The 20,041-nt window shown below is 39.7% G+C and overlaps 2 protein-coding genes across 2 annotated transcripts; both read right to left on the bottom strand.

The window, feature by feature from the left end:
• Positions 1–158: 158 nt before the first annotated feature.
• neurl4 (neuralized E3 ubiquitin protein ligase 4) lies at positions 159–15,278 on the bottom strand. The gene is made up of 29 exons (XM_079476557.1): positions 15,085–15,278; positions 11,831–12,320; positions 11,671–11,736; positions 10,958–11,382; positions 10,727–10,838; positions 10,483–10,571; positions 10,307–10,379; positions 9,884–10,157; positions 9,605–9,786; positions 9,396–9,481; positions 8,633–8,795; positions 8,326–8,536; positions 8,132–8,208; positions 7,880–7,958; positions 7,568–7,737; positions 7,344–7,472; positions 6,459–6,604; positions 6,162–6,380; positions 5,923–6,021; positions 5,430–5,582; positions 5,190–5,354; positions 4,962–5,120; positions 4,594–4,773; positions 4,368–4,461; positions 4,180–4,287; positions 3,870–4,014; positions 3,346–3,458; positions 3,061–3,220; positions 159–2,588 (listed from the first exon to the last, which is right to left on the bottom strand). The coding sequence occupies exons 1-29, from the start codon at positions 15,247–15,249 to the stop codon at positions 2,384–2,386; spliced, it is 4,737 nt and encodes a 1,578-aa protein (XP_079332683.1). The 5' UTR covers positions 15,250–15,278; the 3' UTR covers positions 159–2,383.
• A 600-nt stretch (positions 15,279–15,878) lies between these two features.
• On the bottom strand, positions 15,879–19,253 carry shbg (sex hormone-binding globulin). Its single transcript, XM_079477189.1, has 8 exons — positions 18,955–19,253; positions 17,766–17,857; positions 17,479–17,668; positions 17,235–17,396; positions 16,977–17,136; positions 16,762–16,898; positions 16,441–16,627; positions 15,879–16,217 (listed from the first exon to the last, which is right to left on the bottom strand). The coding sequence occupies exons 1-8, from the start codon at positions 19,036–19,038 to the stop codon at positions 16,060–16,062; spliced, it is 1,170 nt and encodes a 389-aa protein (XP_079333315.1). The 5' UTR covers positions 19,039–19,253; the 3' UTR covers positions 15,879–16,059.
• Positions 19,254–20,041: the final 788 nt, after the last annotated feature.

Genomic DNA, 20,041 nt, shown 5'->3' with positions numbered 1-20,041 from the left:
TCCATAACTCTGGACATAATAAATTTTCTGCGTTACAGTAATCGATTTATCCTAAAAAGTGACACCTTTTTTGAGCACAACTAAATTTGTGCATTTTAATGCATGTACTTTTGGGGATTAGATTAACCCAAGTTGTAAAAAGCCTGAACACATTCTTTATGTTGTGCATAACTGTCTCTTTTTTTTGCATTTTTATTTTCTTACAAACCAGAAAGGTAATGTGAGTGTTAAGTAATAGGCTGTACAACACAACAACATAAAAATAACAAACATAAACAATACAACAGAAAAAGCAGCAATGGGCCAAACATGAACCCTGTGTTTTCACATTTGATGTAGTACACCGCAAGCATCCCTTCAGACATCGCCCTTGGCAATAAAGGATTGCTAATGTAAAATGTGCACTCAAGTATGTCATCTTGGCAACAAAATAATTCAAATGAAACCCTAATAAATGAGAAGATATGCCTTTAGAAAGCCTAGATACAATCAGGAGAGCTAATTTTGCTTTTGCAGCAAGGGCTTAGATTTGTGCAATTATAAGAGAAAACAAAAACATGGCAACATGTCTAGCATGGAGTAAACAATATTAAAAACAAGTCATAATCCCAGTGTAAACACCAATCTTGAGCCCAGGAAATTGAGCAGACAACTCCAATTGCCACAATTCCTCATGTTTCTAGAGGCACCTCAACAGCATAGCAAAATAAACAGTCCTTCCTGTGGAACAGGATGTTGAATGTGGAACATAAACAGACCTTTCAATTCTATTATTTTACCTGCCAGCATTAAATTTAGAAACAGCTCCTGTGTCTTATATTAAAGAGTGTAAACAAATGGGCTAAGTGAACAGTTATTTTGTAGCAGAGGAAAGAGACAGAACATAACCCGTGTGTAAACAACATGTGAACCATTTTATCGCAACTCTTTAGAACTTCAGGTGACACAAAGTAATGGGTAACAGTGCACGAGTCCATTCAACATACCGCGTAGACAACAGGGAAGAGGACACACATCACAAATACGTTTAGGAATAATGAACTCTCTCCTCCAGGGGGAGGGATATCTTAAAGGAACAGTTCATCCAAAAATGTTAAATGGTCCAAAAATGTTATTTACTCCACTTTGTTCATATATGAATATATTTATTGACTATACATTTATGATAAGTTTTCACATGTAACGAAAAGGAGTTATCTAGAAGTAAGGTGTAAGAGATTTCTCTAACACTTCACAAGTAAACAGGTAAATAGTGGCCGGAGCAGTCCCTATTCATTTTCATTATATGGAAAAAAGAACCATTAGCTTTCTGTTAAGAGATAGTGAATTCGAAAATGAAGTCTGTCATCATTTGCTTACCCTCTTGTCATTTAAAACCTATATTATTATCTTTCCTCATTAAATTCTGAAGAATGTTGGTAACCAAACAGCGGCAGTACCCATTCACTTGCATTGGTAAGTAAATGGGTACCGCCGTTGTTTGGTTACCAACATTCTTCAGAATATCTTTTTTGTTCTGTAGAAGAAAGCTAGTCATACAGGTTTGAAACGACAGAAGGATGACTAAACGATGACAACATTTTCATTTTTTGGTGAACTGTCACTTTAAACAACTTTGTGTTCCAGCAGACAGAAAATAGGATTTGGATATATAGTTGGATTAGGATATAAGCAACTGGATTTTGGGTGAACTATCCCTTTAAAAATCCCACTTCAACCAAGATTAGTTATATCTGTGTATTCACCATCTGTTACACATCTTAATTTAGCTGTTTAAATGAACACTTTGAACATTTCTAAAAACACTAGATATACTCTCATGTCAATTCTGACCTCAATAACAGCTATAATGAGAACCAAATATAGAGCAAAATCCGTGGAGTATACAGGTGAATCGATAAAATAAGCGACGTTGTAGGCTCTTTCACGGCTGTGAGTTTCTTGACATTGTCATTTCTTGTTATTTTGACAGTATATTCCAGAGCGATTTGTCCGTTGCGAGTCTTAAGAAAAGTCTAATAAAAATCCAGGGCTGTGCTATGAAGAAGTGGTTTGTGTTTGTTCAATCCAGTTCATTTCTGTCGGAAGTAAGGGCTCACGGAGGGGTTGACACGTTCATTTAAAGATGAAGGGGTGGAAATTAATCGAGGGCCTGCTGAGTGAATTCAAGGAGAAAAACTAAAATTCGCCCACCAGAACATAAAGTGCAGGCAGTGTTTTGTCTCTGGGGGGGTTACCATCACCCTCCTTCTAAATAAACAAAAAAGTACATCTGAAAAATCATGCAGAGATGTATGATTCCGGGAAGCCAAACGATGCCGAATCCTCCACAAGTCTGAGGGACTAAAATTTGGTTGATATTAGAGTTAGTTTTATTTGACTTCTACTCCACTCGTATGAGGAGGCCGTACAGAAGTGTGCCTCCTTTCTCTTTAGTGATCCATTCTATCTCTGCATTGCTGAATCGTGGATCCAAGGGCTCGCTGATTCCCACCGATGACGGCCCTGCTTTGTAGGAGCCTGGCCGCACGCACACCTGGAATCCCACCTGCGCCTGGTGACAGCGGAGGGAACGTGGGTCTCGGAATCTAAAGAGAAAGATCGTAAAAGCTTATCTTATTATTACATATAAACTTTAAAGGGGTCCTATTATGCACTTTTACGAAGTCTTTATTTTGTTTTGGGTGTACTATAATAGTTTTTTTTGCTTATTTTTATTTATGTATTTTTGATCATTATTCAATATTGATACTTAATTTGACCCCTTTAAATAAAACAAGCCTTAAATGTAATCTTGTGATTTTTAAAGTGACAGTTCACACAAAAATAAAATTCTGTCAATTCAAACCTGTATGACTTTCTTTCTTCCAAAGAACACAAAAGATATTTTGAAGAATGTTGTTAACAGGCACCCATTCACTTGCATTGGTTTTGTTTCAATACAATAGACAAAAGGGTGAGTCCATTATAACGGAATTTTAAGGTGAACTCTCCTTTTAAGTAAAGCTCTGTAACCTAAATGGAATTTTTAGATTTTAAAAGGTCCCGATGTTAACTTACTGCACTTTAGGGGCAAAGACCTCCAGACCAGAGTAGCGCATGGTCGGAGAAAGCTGCACGCGGGGGATCTCGCGTTCCGGGGCGCTGTTCTCCTCTGGCTCCCCGTAGCTGCCGTGACCCTCTGTCTTCGCCGGGGACGAGGAGAAAATGGAGGACGATTCTGCTTGAGGTAAAACAAAAATGCTGATTGGCAAATATATGACATGGGGTGAATAAATAGTCAAATGTTATTTTTGGGTTAACTAACCCTTTAAGTCAAGAAAAATAAAACTTTATGGTGCTAACCAGACAAGAGTTGATTGTGGTCCAGGATGCGTCTAAGGGAGCCGACATTGGTGCCGTGATACGCAATGTGCCACTTCTTGAAGGCATTGGACACTTCACAGTGGGTCTTGATACTGTTGAAATACACATCCAATCTGTCGGTGACTACATTTACATTTAGTCATTTAGCAGACGCTTTTATCCAAAGCGATTTACAGAGAGTTTCGGGAGCAATAAGCGACTTGTAATACAGGAGCAATAAGCGACTTGTAATACAGGAGCAATAATACAATAGGTGCTAATACAAAGTTACTAGTTTCAACAAAAGCTAGACCACTACCTGTTGAGAGAAAGAGTTAGTGTTTTATTTTTGTCCGTCAAGTATTCACAGAAAAGATGGGTTAAAGTCGTTCTTTGAATGTTGTGAGAGATGTGGTTGACCGGACTGAGTTAGGAAGAATTTTCCACCAGGAACTAACACTGCTAACAGTGACTAACACTTAGCACTTAGCTAATGAATGTAATGATGAAAGATGGTAACTAACCAGAGCGCGAAGCGACACCAGCCGAAGGGCAGGGCATAGTCTCTGGGAGGCTCTCCTCTTTTGTAATAGGCCTCATCACCCCGTAGTTTGTGACAGGACTCACAGTAACACAGGTTATACTTTGCATCTTCATTAAAGTACCCATCTGAAAAAGAGGATGAGGAGTGGAAAATCAAAAGAGAGCAGGAGAGCAAACCCTTAATATACATGTAAACCTTAGCAAGGAATTACAAAGGAGTACCAAGCTTAACCCGCTGTAATTTTATTTGGTTTATTCAGTGTATGGGTGAAAAGTGTGCTGCATGTGTACCAGGCAGAGTAAGAAGGTCTTTGAATCTGGAGCAGAGCGCCTGATACTCGCATGTCTTGTTTGGATTCACCTCAGGAGGCGGCGTCCAGCAGACACTCTCTTTGATACCTGCCAGAACATAAAGAACACGTGTGTTAACCAGAGTCAGGCCAAACTTCTGTAAAACATGAGCTTAAAATCTCCCTCACCATCCACCATATCAGCCTTCTCCATGTCACCTTGACAATGCATGTCCCCACTCTCGCTGCCAACCACTGGCACATGGTTAGCCACTATAGTAACCTAAAAATCAACAAGAGATGGGCAGTTTTTTTGTGAGTCTAGGCTTTTAGCTCGAAAACACAAAATCACCAGTCGCTCACTCTTATTGAAGATATGTTACAAACACGATATATTGCAGTTATATGTATTGACCTGTTCGCACTGTCCGTAAAGGTCAATGATTGGGTAACAAGGGCTCGGGATGTCCTGGGCTGCAACGCCCTGATCCATGCCATTAACATATAAGTGGAGACAGCCACTGCTGTCTACCAAAATCCCCAAAACTGTCCCTTCAGGACATGTGTCTAGGTTAGGACCATAGTTCTCACAAATCTGCAGATATAATGGTGAGAAAGTGAGGTTAAGTACAGATAGAAAATACTTTAAACACATGGAATATATTATAGCAAACTATAACTAAATGAAAAATAGTAAGCAAAGAATAAAAACTTAAAAGGGAAGGCAAGTATAGAATAAAATCAATACAATAGGAAGTAAAATGCTTGAGGAAGTGATGTTACCTTTAGTGAATTGTGGAAAACCGAGTCTCGCTGCAGAAGCCAGACCGAGCGTTTAAGGCAGCAGGCTGTGGAAGGAAAGTTGAGACGGTCTGGTGAATGACCGATTACACCCAGTGACAGAGACGCCGTCCATGAAGGATTCAAGCGGTCGATCTGAAACTGCGGAAGAGCCGGAGAAATCAGCATCTAAATCACACACACACTATTTCTCTCACACACAATACACACCTGGAAGAGTTGCTGGCGGGGCAAAGCTTGCGCTGTGACCAGCAGTCCCTGGTTGTAGCTGGAAACCCGGGCGGCAGTCAGGTTCTGATTGGACAGCTGGATATTCTTCCCATGATTCTCCAAAAATGTCATGACCATGGGCACCAGCGACGGTTCATTCTCACACTTAGAGTTGGAGATTGTTTTGTAAATATAACATCCAAATACACATCAAACACATCAGTTAGCTTTAACCCGCACCTCTCTGACAGGTGTGTTATCTTCCTCTCCCTCACTGCAGCTGTCAGATGAGAGCGAGGGAGCTTTCACGCTCTCCGCATCCTCCACTAATGTCGAGCTGACAATGGAAACGGCCGTCACCTGTCCGTACAGATCCAAAACTGCATACACATTCTGAAACATGCAGTATAACTGTGAGTGGGCTGATGCGCTATCAGATCAGGTTTAATGTACAGCCAATCTTTATTGTGATTTATCACGGCGAAGGGATTTTTGTGATACTGATGGGCTGAATGTACATTATCATGCTTATGATACCTACGGCTAGTTCATACAAAATAAAATCTTGATTTAAGCTGAATTAATTTGATCTCACTTAGCTTAAATACTTAAAATTGATAAGCCTTTACATGAAGGTTGTATTTGTTTACATTAGTTAATGTATTAGCTAACATGAACTAACAATAAACGATACTTCTTCGGTGCCATATAACAACCTGAAGATATTGAATACCTTTGCCACTGCAGTGGCTGCAGGTCCCATGTCTTCTCCATCAATAAGTATGTGCATGGTATCGTCGCTGCATCTCTTTACTCCGACACGATTTCCCACCTGAATTACAATGTAATATAAAAGGACGGGTTTTTTTTATGGAGCCCCACTTTGCCTACCATTAATAATATAGTTGTGTATCATCCTGTTTAAATAAATTCCACAAAATGTACACAAATGTAATAAGTTTGCTGACTTACCGCTAGCCGTTCCAGAGAGCAGCCGTAGTTCTGTTTCTGCAGCACCCCGTTGCGTCTGACCTCAGAGCCGGCAAGGACCCAGGTGACCTTTGACCTGAGCTGGGTAAGAGAAGGCGAGAGGCCGCTGAGAGGGCATGATGGCAGGTCTTGGGGCTGCAGTGTGGTCAAACCCACATGAAGCGAACCAGACCATCTTTCGTCCACCTTGTTAATCTTTACCTAGAGAAACACATGTTTTTATGCAGCTAATTTAATAAACAGAGCTAAAGCAACACCACAGCACATCCCATGTCTTACCTCAAACAGCTCGTCTGTTTTCAGCTCTTTAGCACTGAAGACAATTCCATGTGCATATCCTCCCACCCTCAGTGCTTGACAGCCATCCCCTAATAACACCACGTTCTTACCATGTTTGATGTGCAGGCGATGAGCGACCCCTGCCACTAGATGGTGAAAAATAGAATACAAACACGAGACAGGTGACTATGTGGACAAATGTCTTTTAGGTTGTGGTGTAGAGGGGTATCGATCGATACAGTATATCAATGTATTACATATCGTGAATAAAAAAGTTAGTTACTAACTAAAAGTGGCTATGGCGATTGTTTTTGGATATGATGTCTATTTAATCCTATTGGGTGAACTGCCAACATGTAACCTGCATCAACAGATACAGTTTCATTGTTTGTTTAATCTTGTACTTTTGCTGCATGAAGACATTTCTCTTACACCTTGTCTACACCGGATGTGGCTCGATGCGACAAGAGCGCATTATAATAAAGAAAATGTCCACACTGTACGTGCCGTGGTGCGGCGCGACAATCCCATTAGAACAAGCTGCATGTCTCTCAATCTTAGTTTTGTGATTTATTTTTCCAATAAAAAAAGTTTGATTCAATCTTTAATGTTGTCAATTCTTGAACAAAATAACAGATTCAGTGACATTACGTTCTTTATAATAAATAAATCCTACGGAAAAGAATACCATCTGGAAAAGCATTAAACAAGTATTATTAAAATATAAAGCAAATGACTCAACTTCTGGCTGCGATTTGTTTTTGCCCGTACCCCAAAAAAAGACCAAATGTATATTGCTTGAATATTGTCATGCCATGGCTGACCAGGGTGTGTAATGAGACTTCATTTAAAAAATCCTGCTTTATTCCTGTGATTATTCCATACCTGGTGAGTGTATAGGGAAGCTCTTCTCTGTGATGTTGCTGGTACACAGGCTGTTATCTAGCGGGCCGGATGAACTTGTAATTGATACTTGCACGCACTGACCATACAGATCGACCACGGCATACACGTCTAAAATCAAGCGAGGTGGAGAGATTTTATGATGATAGTGCTGCTAAGTACCAGTGCTAGATAAAGGCGGGTAAACTGTCTCCATTGACTATTACCTGGTGGTAGCCCAGTACAAGCTACACCCTGATCAACCCCATTGATGAAGTAATGTAGGTCTCCAGATGCTGTACGCATCATCCCAATCCTCGAACCTGTGGTCAGGGAATCCAGGTCACAGCCGTAGTTGTTCCTCATGGTGTTTCCATCCTGCATGATCGCTGTGCCACTACAAAAAGACGTTCAGAATAATATTATTCAAAGCTGCTTGCTGTACATGTAGGGTGATGGTTTGCAAGTATGAAGTGTCTGATGTGTTACTTGGGAAACTTAAATTTTAATTTGACCATCTCCATGAACAAAGAACTCACCTCAGCATCCATGTGTCATAGTCAATGTCCGTCATTGTATTAGGAAACTCCAGCTCTTCTGGTCTTATCACCGTCACACCTGTACACAAATACACACAGTTTCAATGCAAACTAACAACAAACAATCATTCAAGGTATTTCTGGTATAGTTTAATGTTTGTATTTTGTTTAAGTCATGCAAGTATGGTTTAGCTAAGCTCTGAGATACACAAACATTCAAAACTCAGGGTACTTGAGGAGAAATCAGCTGACCTGCTTCTATTGAACCCGACCAGCGATCCACCATCTTCTGAATCACAATCTCGAAGAGCTCTCCATCTCGAAGGCTCCTGCTCAGTGAGACACACAAACATAAAATATTCATTTAATGGAAAATTGCTGTATCAAGATTCATTTCAGACTGTGATCAGACAGCACTTAAGAGTTCATGCAAAAACAAAAGTAACCTGTTGGAAATAACGATGGCGTCATTGAACTCGCTGCGGCAGTTTTGCCTAAGTGCTGTTCTTCCTCCGTTAGTGATGACCGCATTGGTGCCGTGCAACTGATGAAAGCGCAGGTCATTGGCAGCTGTGGCCCCAGAGATAGAACACGGGCTCCCGGGGGACATGGCTGTTGGGCCCTCGGAACTGTCATCGGGCAGGGGAGGAAGATCAGCTGAGGAAAAAGAAACAGAAGAAAAAAAGTACATTATTAACTACAACCTTGGACCACACTCTTATTATCGGTTTCCACACAATCCATCTCTCTTACCCATATCATCCATGATAGTGGCCTGAGCAGCCTGTCCATACAGGTCCACCACTGCATACACGCTGGTAGGAACGTTCCAGGCCGCGGGACCCTGAGGCACTCCATTCACAAAGAAATGCAAACTCCCATCCTCCTTACGGACAACTCCAACTGTATCGCCAGCCTGTGATGATTGACACAATAAGGCCGTGAATAAACAGATCCAAAAATCCTTTACTGAAGATTATATGACAGGAAGTGACAAATAGCCAAATGTACTTCCATTCTGACAAAATTTTCAGAAACAAAAGAATGTTGAAATCAGTCACATGGACTACTTTAATGTGTCTTTTTTTGGGGGGTCTATAAAGTTCAAGGTCATACTGTAATAAAGAGTCATTGTGCAGAATAGACCATTTTACAAGATGTAAACAACAGTGGTACACTTCCTGTTTTCATTTATTCCACTTTACAAACTTCAGAACAAATAAATGTAATCATTGCAACATTTAGAACTGAATTAAAAATGTTAAATAAACACCTTTAAAACATAATTATATAATAGAAAAACCAAACAAACAGGAAGTGGTTCTGGACCAGTGTTGTTTACATTGTGCAAAATAGTCTATAAAAAGGAAATGCATTAAAGTTTATCCAAAATTCTACTTTTATACTCCACATCACACGTTCGACTATTCTGAGTATTTATTTGAGAAAGGTATAAAGAAGCTCTGAATAATGACTTACATTACAAGTTAAATGTTTAACGTGACTTAAAACTCACTTTCAGGCGATCCAAGTTGTGGCCGTATTCATCAAGAATTGTGGTTCCGTTATGCATAACACCATTTCCTGTCATCATCCAAGTTCCTGTGAAAAGAACAGTATATGAGATCTGCAAAACACGGTTTTTATTTTACGTTACTGATGTAATTTATGGGCTTTTGAATCTTGTGCTTTTATACCAAACTGTAGCAGAGCTCAACATCTTACCCGATCGAAGGTTGGTCATCGTTGATGGTAGCTGAAGGTAGGCAGGGTTGTGAGTTGTCACACCAATCTCTATAGAGCCGGCCCATTTGTCCACCATTTTGTCAATGCGCACCTGAAAAACCTCATTGGAGTGCAAGGGACGGTTGCTAAGCACAACACCGTGGTTAAAATCATCTGTCGCACTGTAAAGGCCAAAGAATGAAGTCAATAAACTGCTTAAACTGCTGCCATTTGACCTTTTTTTAATGAACTGAAAAATGTTAGATTTAATAAACTCACTGAGGCCGTAAAGCAGTCCTGCCTTCACTGATTATTGCAGCCTTCTGCCCACAGTTAGAATGGAAGAGCAGGCGATCTAGGATATCGGGTTCAGGGGTCACTGAGAGAGCAGGTCGAGGTCGGCCCACGTCAGGAGAAAGTGCCCTCATGATGGCATTATTGCGTCGTAAGCGGTCACTGTGATTATGGTTGTGGACAATGGTGACTTTAACAGCCATGCCATAGAGATCCACCACTCCATATACAACATCAGGGGTCTGATTGGCCGCAACACCTGTGAAAACATCATTTATAATCTCTCATTCATAATTTCCTAAGGAATGTACGTTCAAGAAAACGTCACCAGGAACAATATTATAACAGATCTGCAAACTAGTGTAAAAGAAAGACAAACCCTCATACTTGAATTAAGGTCATTCTTACCTTGATCAATGCCATTGATGTAGAAGTGCAGAGCTCCACTGGCTTTCCTCATCAGACCTATGAGATCTCCTTCCTGTGAGACAGCATTTCACCGACACAGTTTTATACATAACCTAAGAACCCCATGGGTATAAGATAACATAGTTATAATAGTTAAATTCATAAATCCAATTTACCTGGAGCTCATCCAGACTGAATTCACAGTATTCCCGACGGGTCCCTTTCCCATTGGTTAAAATCCCACAGCCACTCATCATGATTGTGCCTTTAGTCAAATTAAAAAGACAGTGTATACTGTGATTTTACCATTCGACATAATACAATGGCTATAAAAGTGTGCATTTTATGATTTACAAGGGGTTCAAAGACGACATAATTGTTGTGCAGCCCTACCAGTTGCCTGAATTTTACAGAGCATACCTGAGCGTAGATTTGTCATTGTTGCAGGATAGTCGAGATTATTTGGGTTGTGGGTTGTCACTCCAATCTCAATAGAACCAGACCATTTATCCACTAGTTTGTCGATACGTATCTGCAACAGACAAAAGCAGCCTCCCCTCAGTTTCCTGTACTGCCAACCCTTCTAAAACAAATTAACACTCAAAACTGTCCAATAAAGGGGATCACAATATAAAAACAAAAGCCTGACACCTCAAACATTTCGTTGTGTCTGAGTGGTCGGTTGGTCATGACGACTCCGTTATTAAACTCGTCCAGCGGTCTCCTCCTCTCTGCCGTCTTGTTATTGTTGCTTAGTTTGATCAGCGTGCCACATTTCTCGTGAAACAGCAACGCGTCATTGGTTGTCATGCCGGCAGGGGCCACGGCCAGCCCCGCCATGCCTCCGGTGTTACCTGCTGGACTGCTGTTGCTGCTACTGCCCTCCCCTGGGGCTCCGCCTCCAATGCCGCTGTCACTTCCTGTACCTCTGCCTCCACCGTTATTTCCTGTGCCACCCCTCGAAGAGTCAGAGCATCCGCCTCCCAACCCCAAATCATCCCCACCCTCCTCCTCTGAACGGTACAGAGAGACGATGGCATTGTTGAACACATCAAATAACTGGTGCTCAGTTAAAACTGTAAGAGGGGAAAAACAGGAAGAAGATATAGTTACTCGGTTTGTAGTCATAATTTAAAGGGATTGCTTAGCCAAAATTTGGTCATCATGTATTCACCCTCATGTCATTTAAAACCACTATATGACTCTGGAACACAAAAGAAGATATTTAAAAAAATTGTCTTCTGTGCCCATACAATGAAAGTCCAAAGTTGTTTGTGACCAATGTTTCTTAAAACACAGGTTTGGAATGAAATGAGGGTGAATAAATAATGGGTGAACTGTCCCTGATTTGTATGTAAGGTTACCACTGTCAGGCTCAAAGTTATTTGGAAATTTGTCTGGTCGACTGTGCATCCTTGAGGCCACAGGCACTAAAGAAGACAGAAAACAGCACACATTACTAAATTCAGTCAGATTTCAATTCATTACAATTTCTTGTCGAAACTCGCCACATTCCGCTTTTACCTTCCTCCGCTGATCCGTTCATCCCTACTGTTGAAGCACCAGCTGCACTTAACACAACAGCTCCAGCCCCGTCATGGCTACGGCAGGCATCTGCCACCATCTCTTGCTCCACATCCTCCTCTTCTTCTCCTTCCATTTCAGGTGGCGGTTCACAGCTTACCACAGTCACTTGGGTACACTTCCCATAGAGGTCCACTACAGCCCAAAGGCGTGAAGGAAGTCCGCTTGCCGCCGTGCCGCAGTCTTGCCCGTTCACCCACAGATGCAGCTCTCCTTTTCCATTGCGCTGGATTCCCACATGGTCCCCTTCCCCCAGCTGGTCCAAGTCGCGACCGTATTCCTCCAGGACCGAGCGGCCGTCCTTCAGCACAGAGCAGCCCGAGACTATCCACGAGCCCCCCTTCAGTCCTGTGGCACTGCTGGGAAACTCCAGACCGGCTGGGTCCAGTGCAGTCACACCGATCTCTATAGAACCACTCCAAGAGTTTACCTGAACGTAGACAAATAAAACTGATTCGGCATCTAAATATGTTTATGTTCTAAACAGCTTTTTATTTATGTCCACACAATATAAAAACATCAGAAACCTGAAGCTCTTAAACTTATTTCTGTGGTATTCACCAGCAAGTCACACATGATTTGCATAGAGAACACAGAACACTACTTTAAATATGTGATATTCAGGCCAGATATTTGTCAATGCATTCAACAAATGTCTTTATGTGAATGGTATGTAGGCTGTCAGGAACAGCGTTGTGTTTATCTGGGTTAAGGCGGGCTGAGAAGACAGTCAGGCAACACAGAATGTGATCAAGTCATCTCTCTAATCTGGTTACATAAGTGAACGGCAACCTTTCCCCCTCTGTCTAGAAAGTAAGAATGCAAGAATGGACACTTAACAGCACCAGGAACTATACTATATGGATCATATTTCTGAACAAATAGGCACCTTGGGCCTATTAAAACAAAAATGTGCTTTATAAACATTATCATAAACAAAAAGTATATTTTTAAAAGCTTTGTGCAGTCTTTCTTGATCCTCACTACTAGCTCATGGCGCTATTAAACTAACAAGAAAATATTTTTAATAATATACGCAGTAATACAATTCTTGAGTTTGATATTTAAAAAATCATCAAATGCAGCAGTTACTCAGCCCTCTATTCTAAACTCTTTGTATTGTTCTTTATGATTTTAAAGTTATATATCGTAGAACTAAAGCAACATTCTAAAACATACAGTACCCCATCAGCTGAAACCATAAATAGGTTACACAAAACTATTGATGTTTGTATCAAAAATACTTACTACTGTATAATAAAACTGTCAAAAACTAAACTAAACAAAATCATAAAACTCTCACAACATACGTAGCCCCAAAGAACAAGCTATCCCCGCCACACCCATTAAAGTCAGGATAGTTGTCATCTTTAACAAAATATTATTACGTGTGTATACTTACTTGTGTAAATTATGGCAAATACAAGGGCTGCACGATTATGACAAAAATCATAATTGACGATTGTTCACCTCGATATTGTAATCGAGATTTTTACTGTCGATTAACAGATATTACTTTGAAGCTTTTAAATGTTTAATAACTTTCTGTGACGCAGCTGCATGCCATATTCTTTCTATAAACATCCAAAACTAAACAATAAGTGTAGAAAAAACAAATAAATATAGTAGTTATGCTGTCATTAAAAACTAATAGCCACTTCCACAAACATTTTTTGAACAAAAAACGTTCTATTCATATTTTGCTCTTTCAGATTTCCTGTAACACAACTGGTAGAGCATGGCACTAAGCCAAGGTCACAGGTTTGATTCCCAGAACATGCGCATTAGTATATAGCTTGAACCCACTGTCATTTTGAATATAAGAATTTGCCAAAATGTACAAGAAAATGTAGGTAGTATTTATATTTTCCAACACATAACTTTCTGCACTTCATTTGTTTTCATACTTCCTGTCTGAGTATGGCAAGTGGTCATGTGATGCCAAGGCACTCATGTTGCTTTGGATGAGATTATCTGCTAAACCTCTTAAATGCAAATGATCGAATGAGATGCGGGATGCAATTTTCCTGCATCATTAAGCAGTTGTGAAACTGGCAATTAACTTAACAAATATAAACACTTCTAAACAACAAACAGCATCCCAAAGCATCAAGACGTATTAAGCCATATGACAAGAAATTATTAAATAAAATTAAAAAACTCTGACGTCCCTGAAGATGCATACCTGGTATGATAAAAAAATCTGTTCATTTACCCAAATGTGTAAACCTGGGATTTCAGGAAACTGCAACGTGACCTCACATGAAGTAATAATGAGATATTGTAGCCATCATAGTTCACATCTAAATTGATTACCGTGCCCTTAAAAATCATTATCTAATCACTATATAAATCATACCTACTTTTGACATTTGGACACCACAAAGAGCCAGAAGTGGGAGTGTGAGAGATTTCCTGCTGTAGTCATATGAGAAGACAGCAAGGTCACCCTTAATGTAAAATCCATACACAACACTACAGACTACCTACATGAACAAAAAGCTGCCAAGACAGCCTCCAAATTAACTAGATTAGGAGGGATAAAGGAAAAATATCCTCAGTAAGAGCCATATTCCAGAAGGATTTAATGGTGATCTGATCTATTGGCTTCCATTGGCCACATAACATCACACTATCAGAACACAAACCATTGCCAGTAGAAACGAGTACAGTTCCCATTAAAAACATTATAATTATATATACATATAGTATAGTAGATTTGCCATTATAACATTTACAGACGTTTGTTACATGACTATCGATGATGGTATATTGTAGTATATATGTTGCAGGGTTGATGTGAAGCTAGCAGTCGGTTGCGAGCATTTCTGATCAAAATCGGCTAGTAATAAATACCAAGCAAAATGTGACTAAAATGTATTAAAACTTAAAAGAAATGGTGACCAAAGCAAATCTTTTCTTTTTAAAAGGGTCAAATAAACTGATGTTTTGAAACCACATCCAGGAACTGACCGTGACTAACCGTGTCAGATCTTCGTGGGATATTCACACACATAGACGCCTTACACGAATGACCTATGAATAAAATCGGGCAGACCCCGCACGCCCAAATGATGATGAACCACTGCAGACGATCTGACACACACTCCCACCCTTTTCTCGATCTCTCTCTCCCTCTGTTTCACTCCATGTCTCTCTCCCTCTTTGGACACTGGTGGGACATGCTTGTTTACCTTCTTGTCGATGCGGACGGTGAAGACATCGCGGTCCCTCAGCGGTTCCCGACTGAGGACCAGGCCATGATTAAATTCCTGTACCGGCTGATTTCTCTGAGCGGTTCGGTTGGAGTTCGACAAACCGATCAGTTTTCCGCTGCGCGGATGCAGCTCAGCCGCCATCTTTGCACGGGCGGCGCGGTGCACGACAGTGGAGTTGATTTGCGACAGTTGAGAGTGGTTTGTGGCAATTTGCTCAGCACGCTTTGTGTATAGTTAAAATCTGTTTCGTATAAATGTAAATAAAAAACACGTGCATTTTCAGACGAGCATGAACGGCAAAGAAGAAAAGATAAATATGAGGAGGTAAGTTATATGAAACAAATGCAATCATTTCAGCGTTCAACAACAATGAAATAATTTCATTCAATTACTGACGAATTAAACAACAACGCTCAATTCAACAATTAAAAACGACTTAATAGCACTATTTTTACTATTGTTTACTAATATACATAACTGTACTTGAAACTTGGTAAATAAGGCACTTTCTGTTCAATTTAGTTGTATTGTTTTAAAGAAATCCTCTAGATGGCAGTGTATTACAAAGAGCCTGCTTTCATAGGCCTCTTATGTTATCATAGAGTTCGGTTGGTTTCTTTAAAGCAGTGTTAAACTAATGTTTTGTAACATCACGTTTACATAAACTGCAATTGTATTTGCTTCATGAAGTTATGAGAATTGTAATATATTTAGAATTTAGTTGTTTTATGTTTATACGATTTTCATTGTTGAGAAAAACAGGAAAGGTTCATTTCAAAAGTTTTTTATTGATCAAAATGTGATACGTAAAAATCTAACTTGACAGCCCATCCAAGCGTTTTTGGAGGTTTTAGGTCTACTGAAAATTTAGCATTTTAAATAAGTCTGCATATTTGAGATGTGGACTGCAGTGGATTTTAGTCCACTAGGATGATTTCCAATGCATCTGTGTTAAGTGAGTTCATTCATTGCTTCTGTTGGACAGCTATGGGATGACACCGTTGTGTCTTTGTATAAAGCCTGATCAAGATCAATAACCTGCTCCTGGACAAGGATTTTCTCCAAGCATCCATGCAGGTGGTGTGAACGTTTTGTAGCCTCACTTCCACCTGAAAAGCAAAAGTTCGATACAGCGAATTGTATTATCATTGACTTAAACAAGCATTTCTTTATACCAACTTCCTTGTAAAGTAGAATGCTTAAAGGTCACTCAGATACCGTAAAATATGTGACAGATCAAATGTGTTATGTGAATACTATATTGCAGGGAACATATAATGGAGATACATGCGTACGGAAATTCCTGGTCACTTCCACCCCATACAAATTTACCTGGCACTCCCCCAAAAGTCAGTAGCATCCCCTTTTTCCACATGGAGAAAAAGTCCAGACTTTCCGTTTCACGGTCTGGTTTGCTGTTTACCACAAGTGAATGTTTTAGTATGGTGAAAGTAAGTGCTGCAGGTTCACGGGGAAGGGCAGCGGTTTCAGATTCCTCTTTCAGGCCCAACTTAACCTCCTTAGACATTGCAGAAAAATGTTGTTACATAACATACACATGTACTGTAAGATCAGGTTGTTGTGTAATGATCATTAGCCGATTCATGCCAATATCACAACATAATAAATAAAAAATTTTGACCCTTCGTGTACCTTAACATCGGTATGTCTATCCAACTCTCCCAAAACATACTCAAAGTCTGTGCTTTGGAGACTCAGCAATGTCCCAGTCCAAGATCCGAAGATCTGCATTGTGATACCAGCCTCCTCTGTCTTAACTCCGGGAAGGTCTGTTGTGAGATAAGGCATAGAAAATAACGTGATGTTTTCTGTTACGCTAAAGACGTTACGGAGAGCTTTTTACTCACCAGATGTATTAAACGTAACCATCCCAGTTCCTGGAAAGTAGCTGCCTCTCTTAATCTCAGAGAAGCAGGGTCTGGGATCCCATGTTGGGTCTGTATCCCAGGGAGTGCTGAGATTTAGCCAATGTCCTCCTCTAACACACGCATCCATATCTGGCTGAAACTGAGAATGCAAATGATTGGAGATTTTAGAAAAAACACTCTTTTGCACTTTACATGTCAACAAAAATACAACTACAAAAGAGATGTAGATAGTCGTACTGGATTGAAGAGCTTTTGTTTGTCCACCAACATGCCGCCAAGACCCAGACGTATCTTTCCTGTTAGTTCATCCTCTGTCAGTTCAGAATGGAGTCCGACTACGAGCTCTGGGTTGTTGTTTACCTCTAACACCACAAATTTACCCTCACTGCGCAATTCCAGCTGTCCAAAACCAACAGAGAAAGCTCAAATGATAAACTAACTGTTTTTGTTGAACTAAACGGTATTCTAAAAAAACATTTACCAAGTGCCAGGCCCCATCGTTGAGTCGACGGCCCCCTTTTATGCTGACTAATATGTCTGCTTTCCCAATCTGCATTTCAGGTATGCCGTCACGTAGTGAAAGCACAAACCAGTCTTTTCCTTCCTTGGTGTCTCCATAGAAGATGGCCCCTTCTGGGTCGAGAGTCCGGAACTCAAAGAAAGATCTGATGCTGGATGGCGAGGTAAGACAACTCGCGGTTAGTGAGATAAATGACGCTGTGTAAATTATCGCACAAAGTGAAATCCTCAGATTTATAGTCAACTAACCTTCTGATCTCACTGAGATTTGCGCTTGTCTGTAATATGGGAGTCCATGCGGACTGTCTGTGTGCAAGATTAAGGACTCCCCTTGCAGATATCTGTCACAGTCAACCCAATAACAAAAAAATGGTTTTGACATCATACAGCAAACAACGCATAACTCATAAGCCAAGCATGCTCAGATTACATTTAGACATATGTCTCATTCTCTATCAAAAAGTCTAGGTAAGCACTAGAGTCTGCAATATCCCAGACAAGTAAGTGTAAATATTGCTGTACTGAGCAATTGTGGAACCAGGAATCAGTGAATTCAGAGTCTAAGCCAACCGTGGAGCAACTTTGTCAGCTAAAATGCTTCCAGACCAGCCAGCGAGTTTATAATATTAAATACCCAAGTATGATCTTTTCATCTGTAATAGGTTTGCAATGATGAATTTGGACTATGGCTTTATGAAGCCCAGTTACCTTATGTAACATGCCAATATTGGTTGAGAGTCATAGACACGATTACGAAAAACTGAAGCTTTTAGATAATTTTCATATGAAGCACTTATGTTAAATATGTTAAATTCTGAAGTGAAATCTATTTTCTAATATTATCAAAATCCTTTTGGAATATTTTCTGAACGGTTTAGAGACTACATGTAATTGAATAATAACAAGAAAGAATATCTGTCAGTGGGATTAAAAAAAGTAAATTAAATGAACCAAACATATAAAGACTTTCTTTTTCACCTTTTGACTATAATTAGTGAAAAAACACATTCATATTGTATGTAACAGTAAATGCAAATATGCTCAGTAGCTAATGCTACAGAAATAATTTACGTGATTTTGTAATTATACTTCACTTATATTTTATAATAGTACTTCAGCCACACTTCAGTATAGGGGGCAATTTTCGCTATTAACAAACCATTAATTACTTCAATTATTAATCCTCAATAAACTCTTCATTTGTTGCTTATTAATAGTTAGTAAGGTAGTAGTTAGGTTTAGGTATTGGGTAGGATTAGGGATGTAGAATATGGTCATGCAGAATATGTGCTTTCTAAGTACTAATAAACAGCCAATTTGCCAATAATAGGCATGTTAATAACAACTAGTTCATCGTTTGATTTGCCCCCTATACTGAAGTGTTACCAGAGATTTTTCTTTAGAGCTGTCAATTGATTTTTAAAGGTCTCGTACTCACCTGATTACCTGACGCTCCTCTGCCCAACAGAATCAGGTACGGGCCTAGCAGGAGCACGACAACCACTACCTTTAGATAGTTCATTCTCTGTTAATTATAGAGATTAGAACATGGGTAGAGAAAAGAGGGGATGGAATCAGAACCTAAGACAGAAGGCTTTAGTTTAGCCAACCGCTCTCAGACTATCCCTCTGTCTCTCTGTGTAGTGAGTAAACTCCAATCTTCTCAGAAGACCTCAGCGACTGAGAATGTCAACATCAGCACATTGATCCACGGTTTGTTTTTCGAGTGTGGGAGGTATTTTGTAAGCTGATAACATGGTGATTTATTTGACCAGTGTGCAGTCATGGTAATATTTTTGGTATGTTTGTGCTATGGCATTTACTAAATGCTAAAACATATGGGGTATGTTCAAGTACAGCAATAATATGAATGGTTCAATAGTTATACCATGTTTACTAAGAGAAAATGAGGCAATGCTCATCATGTTTGTTTCAGGTTTTCTTACATTATAAGCATTATATTCTAAATTATAATATGAGCATCAGAATTATTGTTGTGGTTAAATTGTGAGGCCACACACTCTCTCTTGGGTTACTCAGGCAAAGTGGAGTGTATCTTTTTGTTGCAGTATAATGTCTAGCTAAATGTATAAAAGGATGTTATTCTGCAATAGGCAAATTATTGAATTGAATTTGGACTTTCACTGTCCTCTTCCTGGACTTAACAAAGTCTGATTACATAATAAACAAATGAACATAACAAAATGAACTTTGAAAGGGGACTGATGTTTGTTCGTCTAGTACAGTGAAACCTTGATGTATTTTAACTGGCGTAGTTGTGATTATTTTTTAATCCCATTTTTTTAAAATGCTAAATCATCCGTTTTTTTCAATTACGATGAACAGTTGTCAAACTTGCAATGAGGCCTAAGGATTTTTGTGGTGCATATCCTTAGTTGTCCTTAGTATATACTTAGTACATTACCCTTGCTTATATTAAATTGATTCAGTTATTAAGAGTCATTATTTAATTTATCTGTTGTTACATGTTTGTACATTCCCTTCATGCAGTTTCCCAAAATTGC

The sequence above is a fragment of the Barbatula barbatula genome (genome assembly GCF_947034865.1).
Source record: "Barbatula barbatula genome assembly, chromosome: 16".
NCBI classification, from domain to species: Eukaryota; Metazoa; Chordata; class Actinopteri; order Cypriniformes; family Nemacheilidae; genus Barbatula; species Barbatula barbatula.
The sequence above is the reverse complement of the archived record's forward strand: the minus strand, read 5'-3'. Positions and strand labels throughout refer to the sequence as shown.

Bases quoted from the DNA above. Each gene is read 5' to 3' on its own strand.
- neurl4 (XM_079476557.1), bottom strand. From the start codon at position 15,249: ATGGCGGCTGAGCTGCATCCGCGCAGCGGAAAACTGATCGGTTTGTCG. The intron at 3,459-3,869 runs GTTAGTTACCAT...GTATTTCAACAG, and splicing joins TGGTGTCGCTTCGCGCTCTG to TATCAAGACCCACTGTGAAG. The intron at 2,589-3,060 runs GTAAGTTAACAT...CTTTCTCTTTAG, and splicing joins GTCTTTGCCCCTAAAGTGCA to ATTCCGAGACCCACGTTCCC.
- shbg (XM_079477189.1), bottom strand. From the start codon at position 19,038: ATGAACTATCTAAAGGTAGTGGTTGTCGTGCTCCTGCTAGGCCCGTAC. The intron at 17,669-17,765 runs GTTAGTTGACTA...CTCGCCATCCAG, and splicing joins AATCTCAGTGAGATCAGAAG to CATCAGATCTTTCTTTGAGT. The intron at 17,397-17,478 runs GTAAATGTTTTT...GGTTTTGGACAG, and splicing joins ACGATGGGGCCTGGCACTTG to CTGGAATTGCGCAGTGAGGG.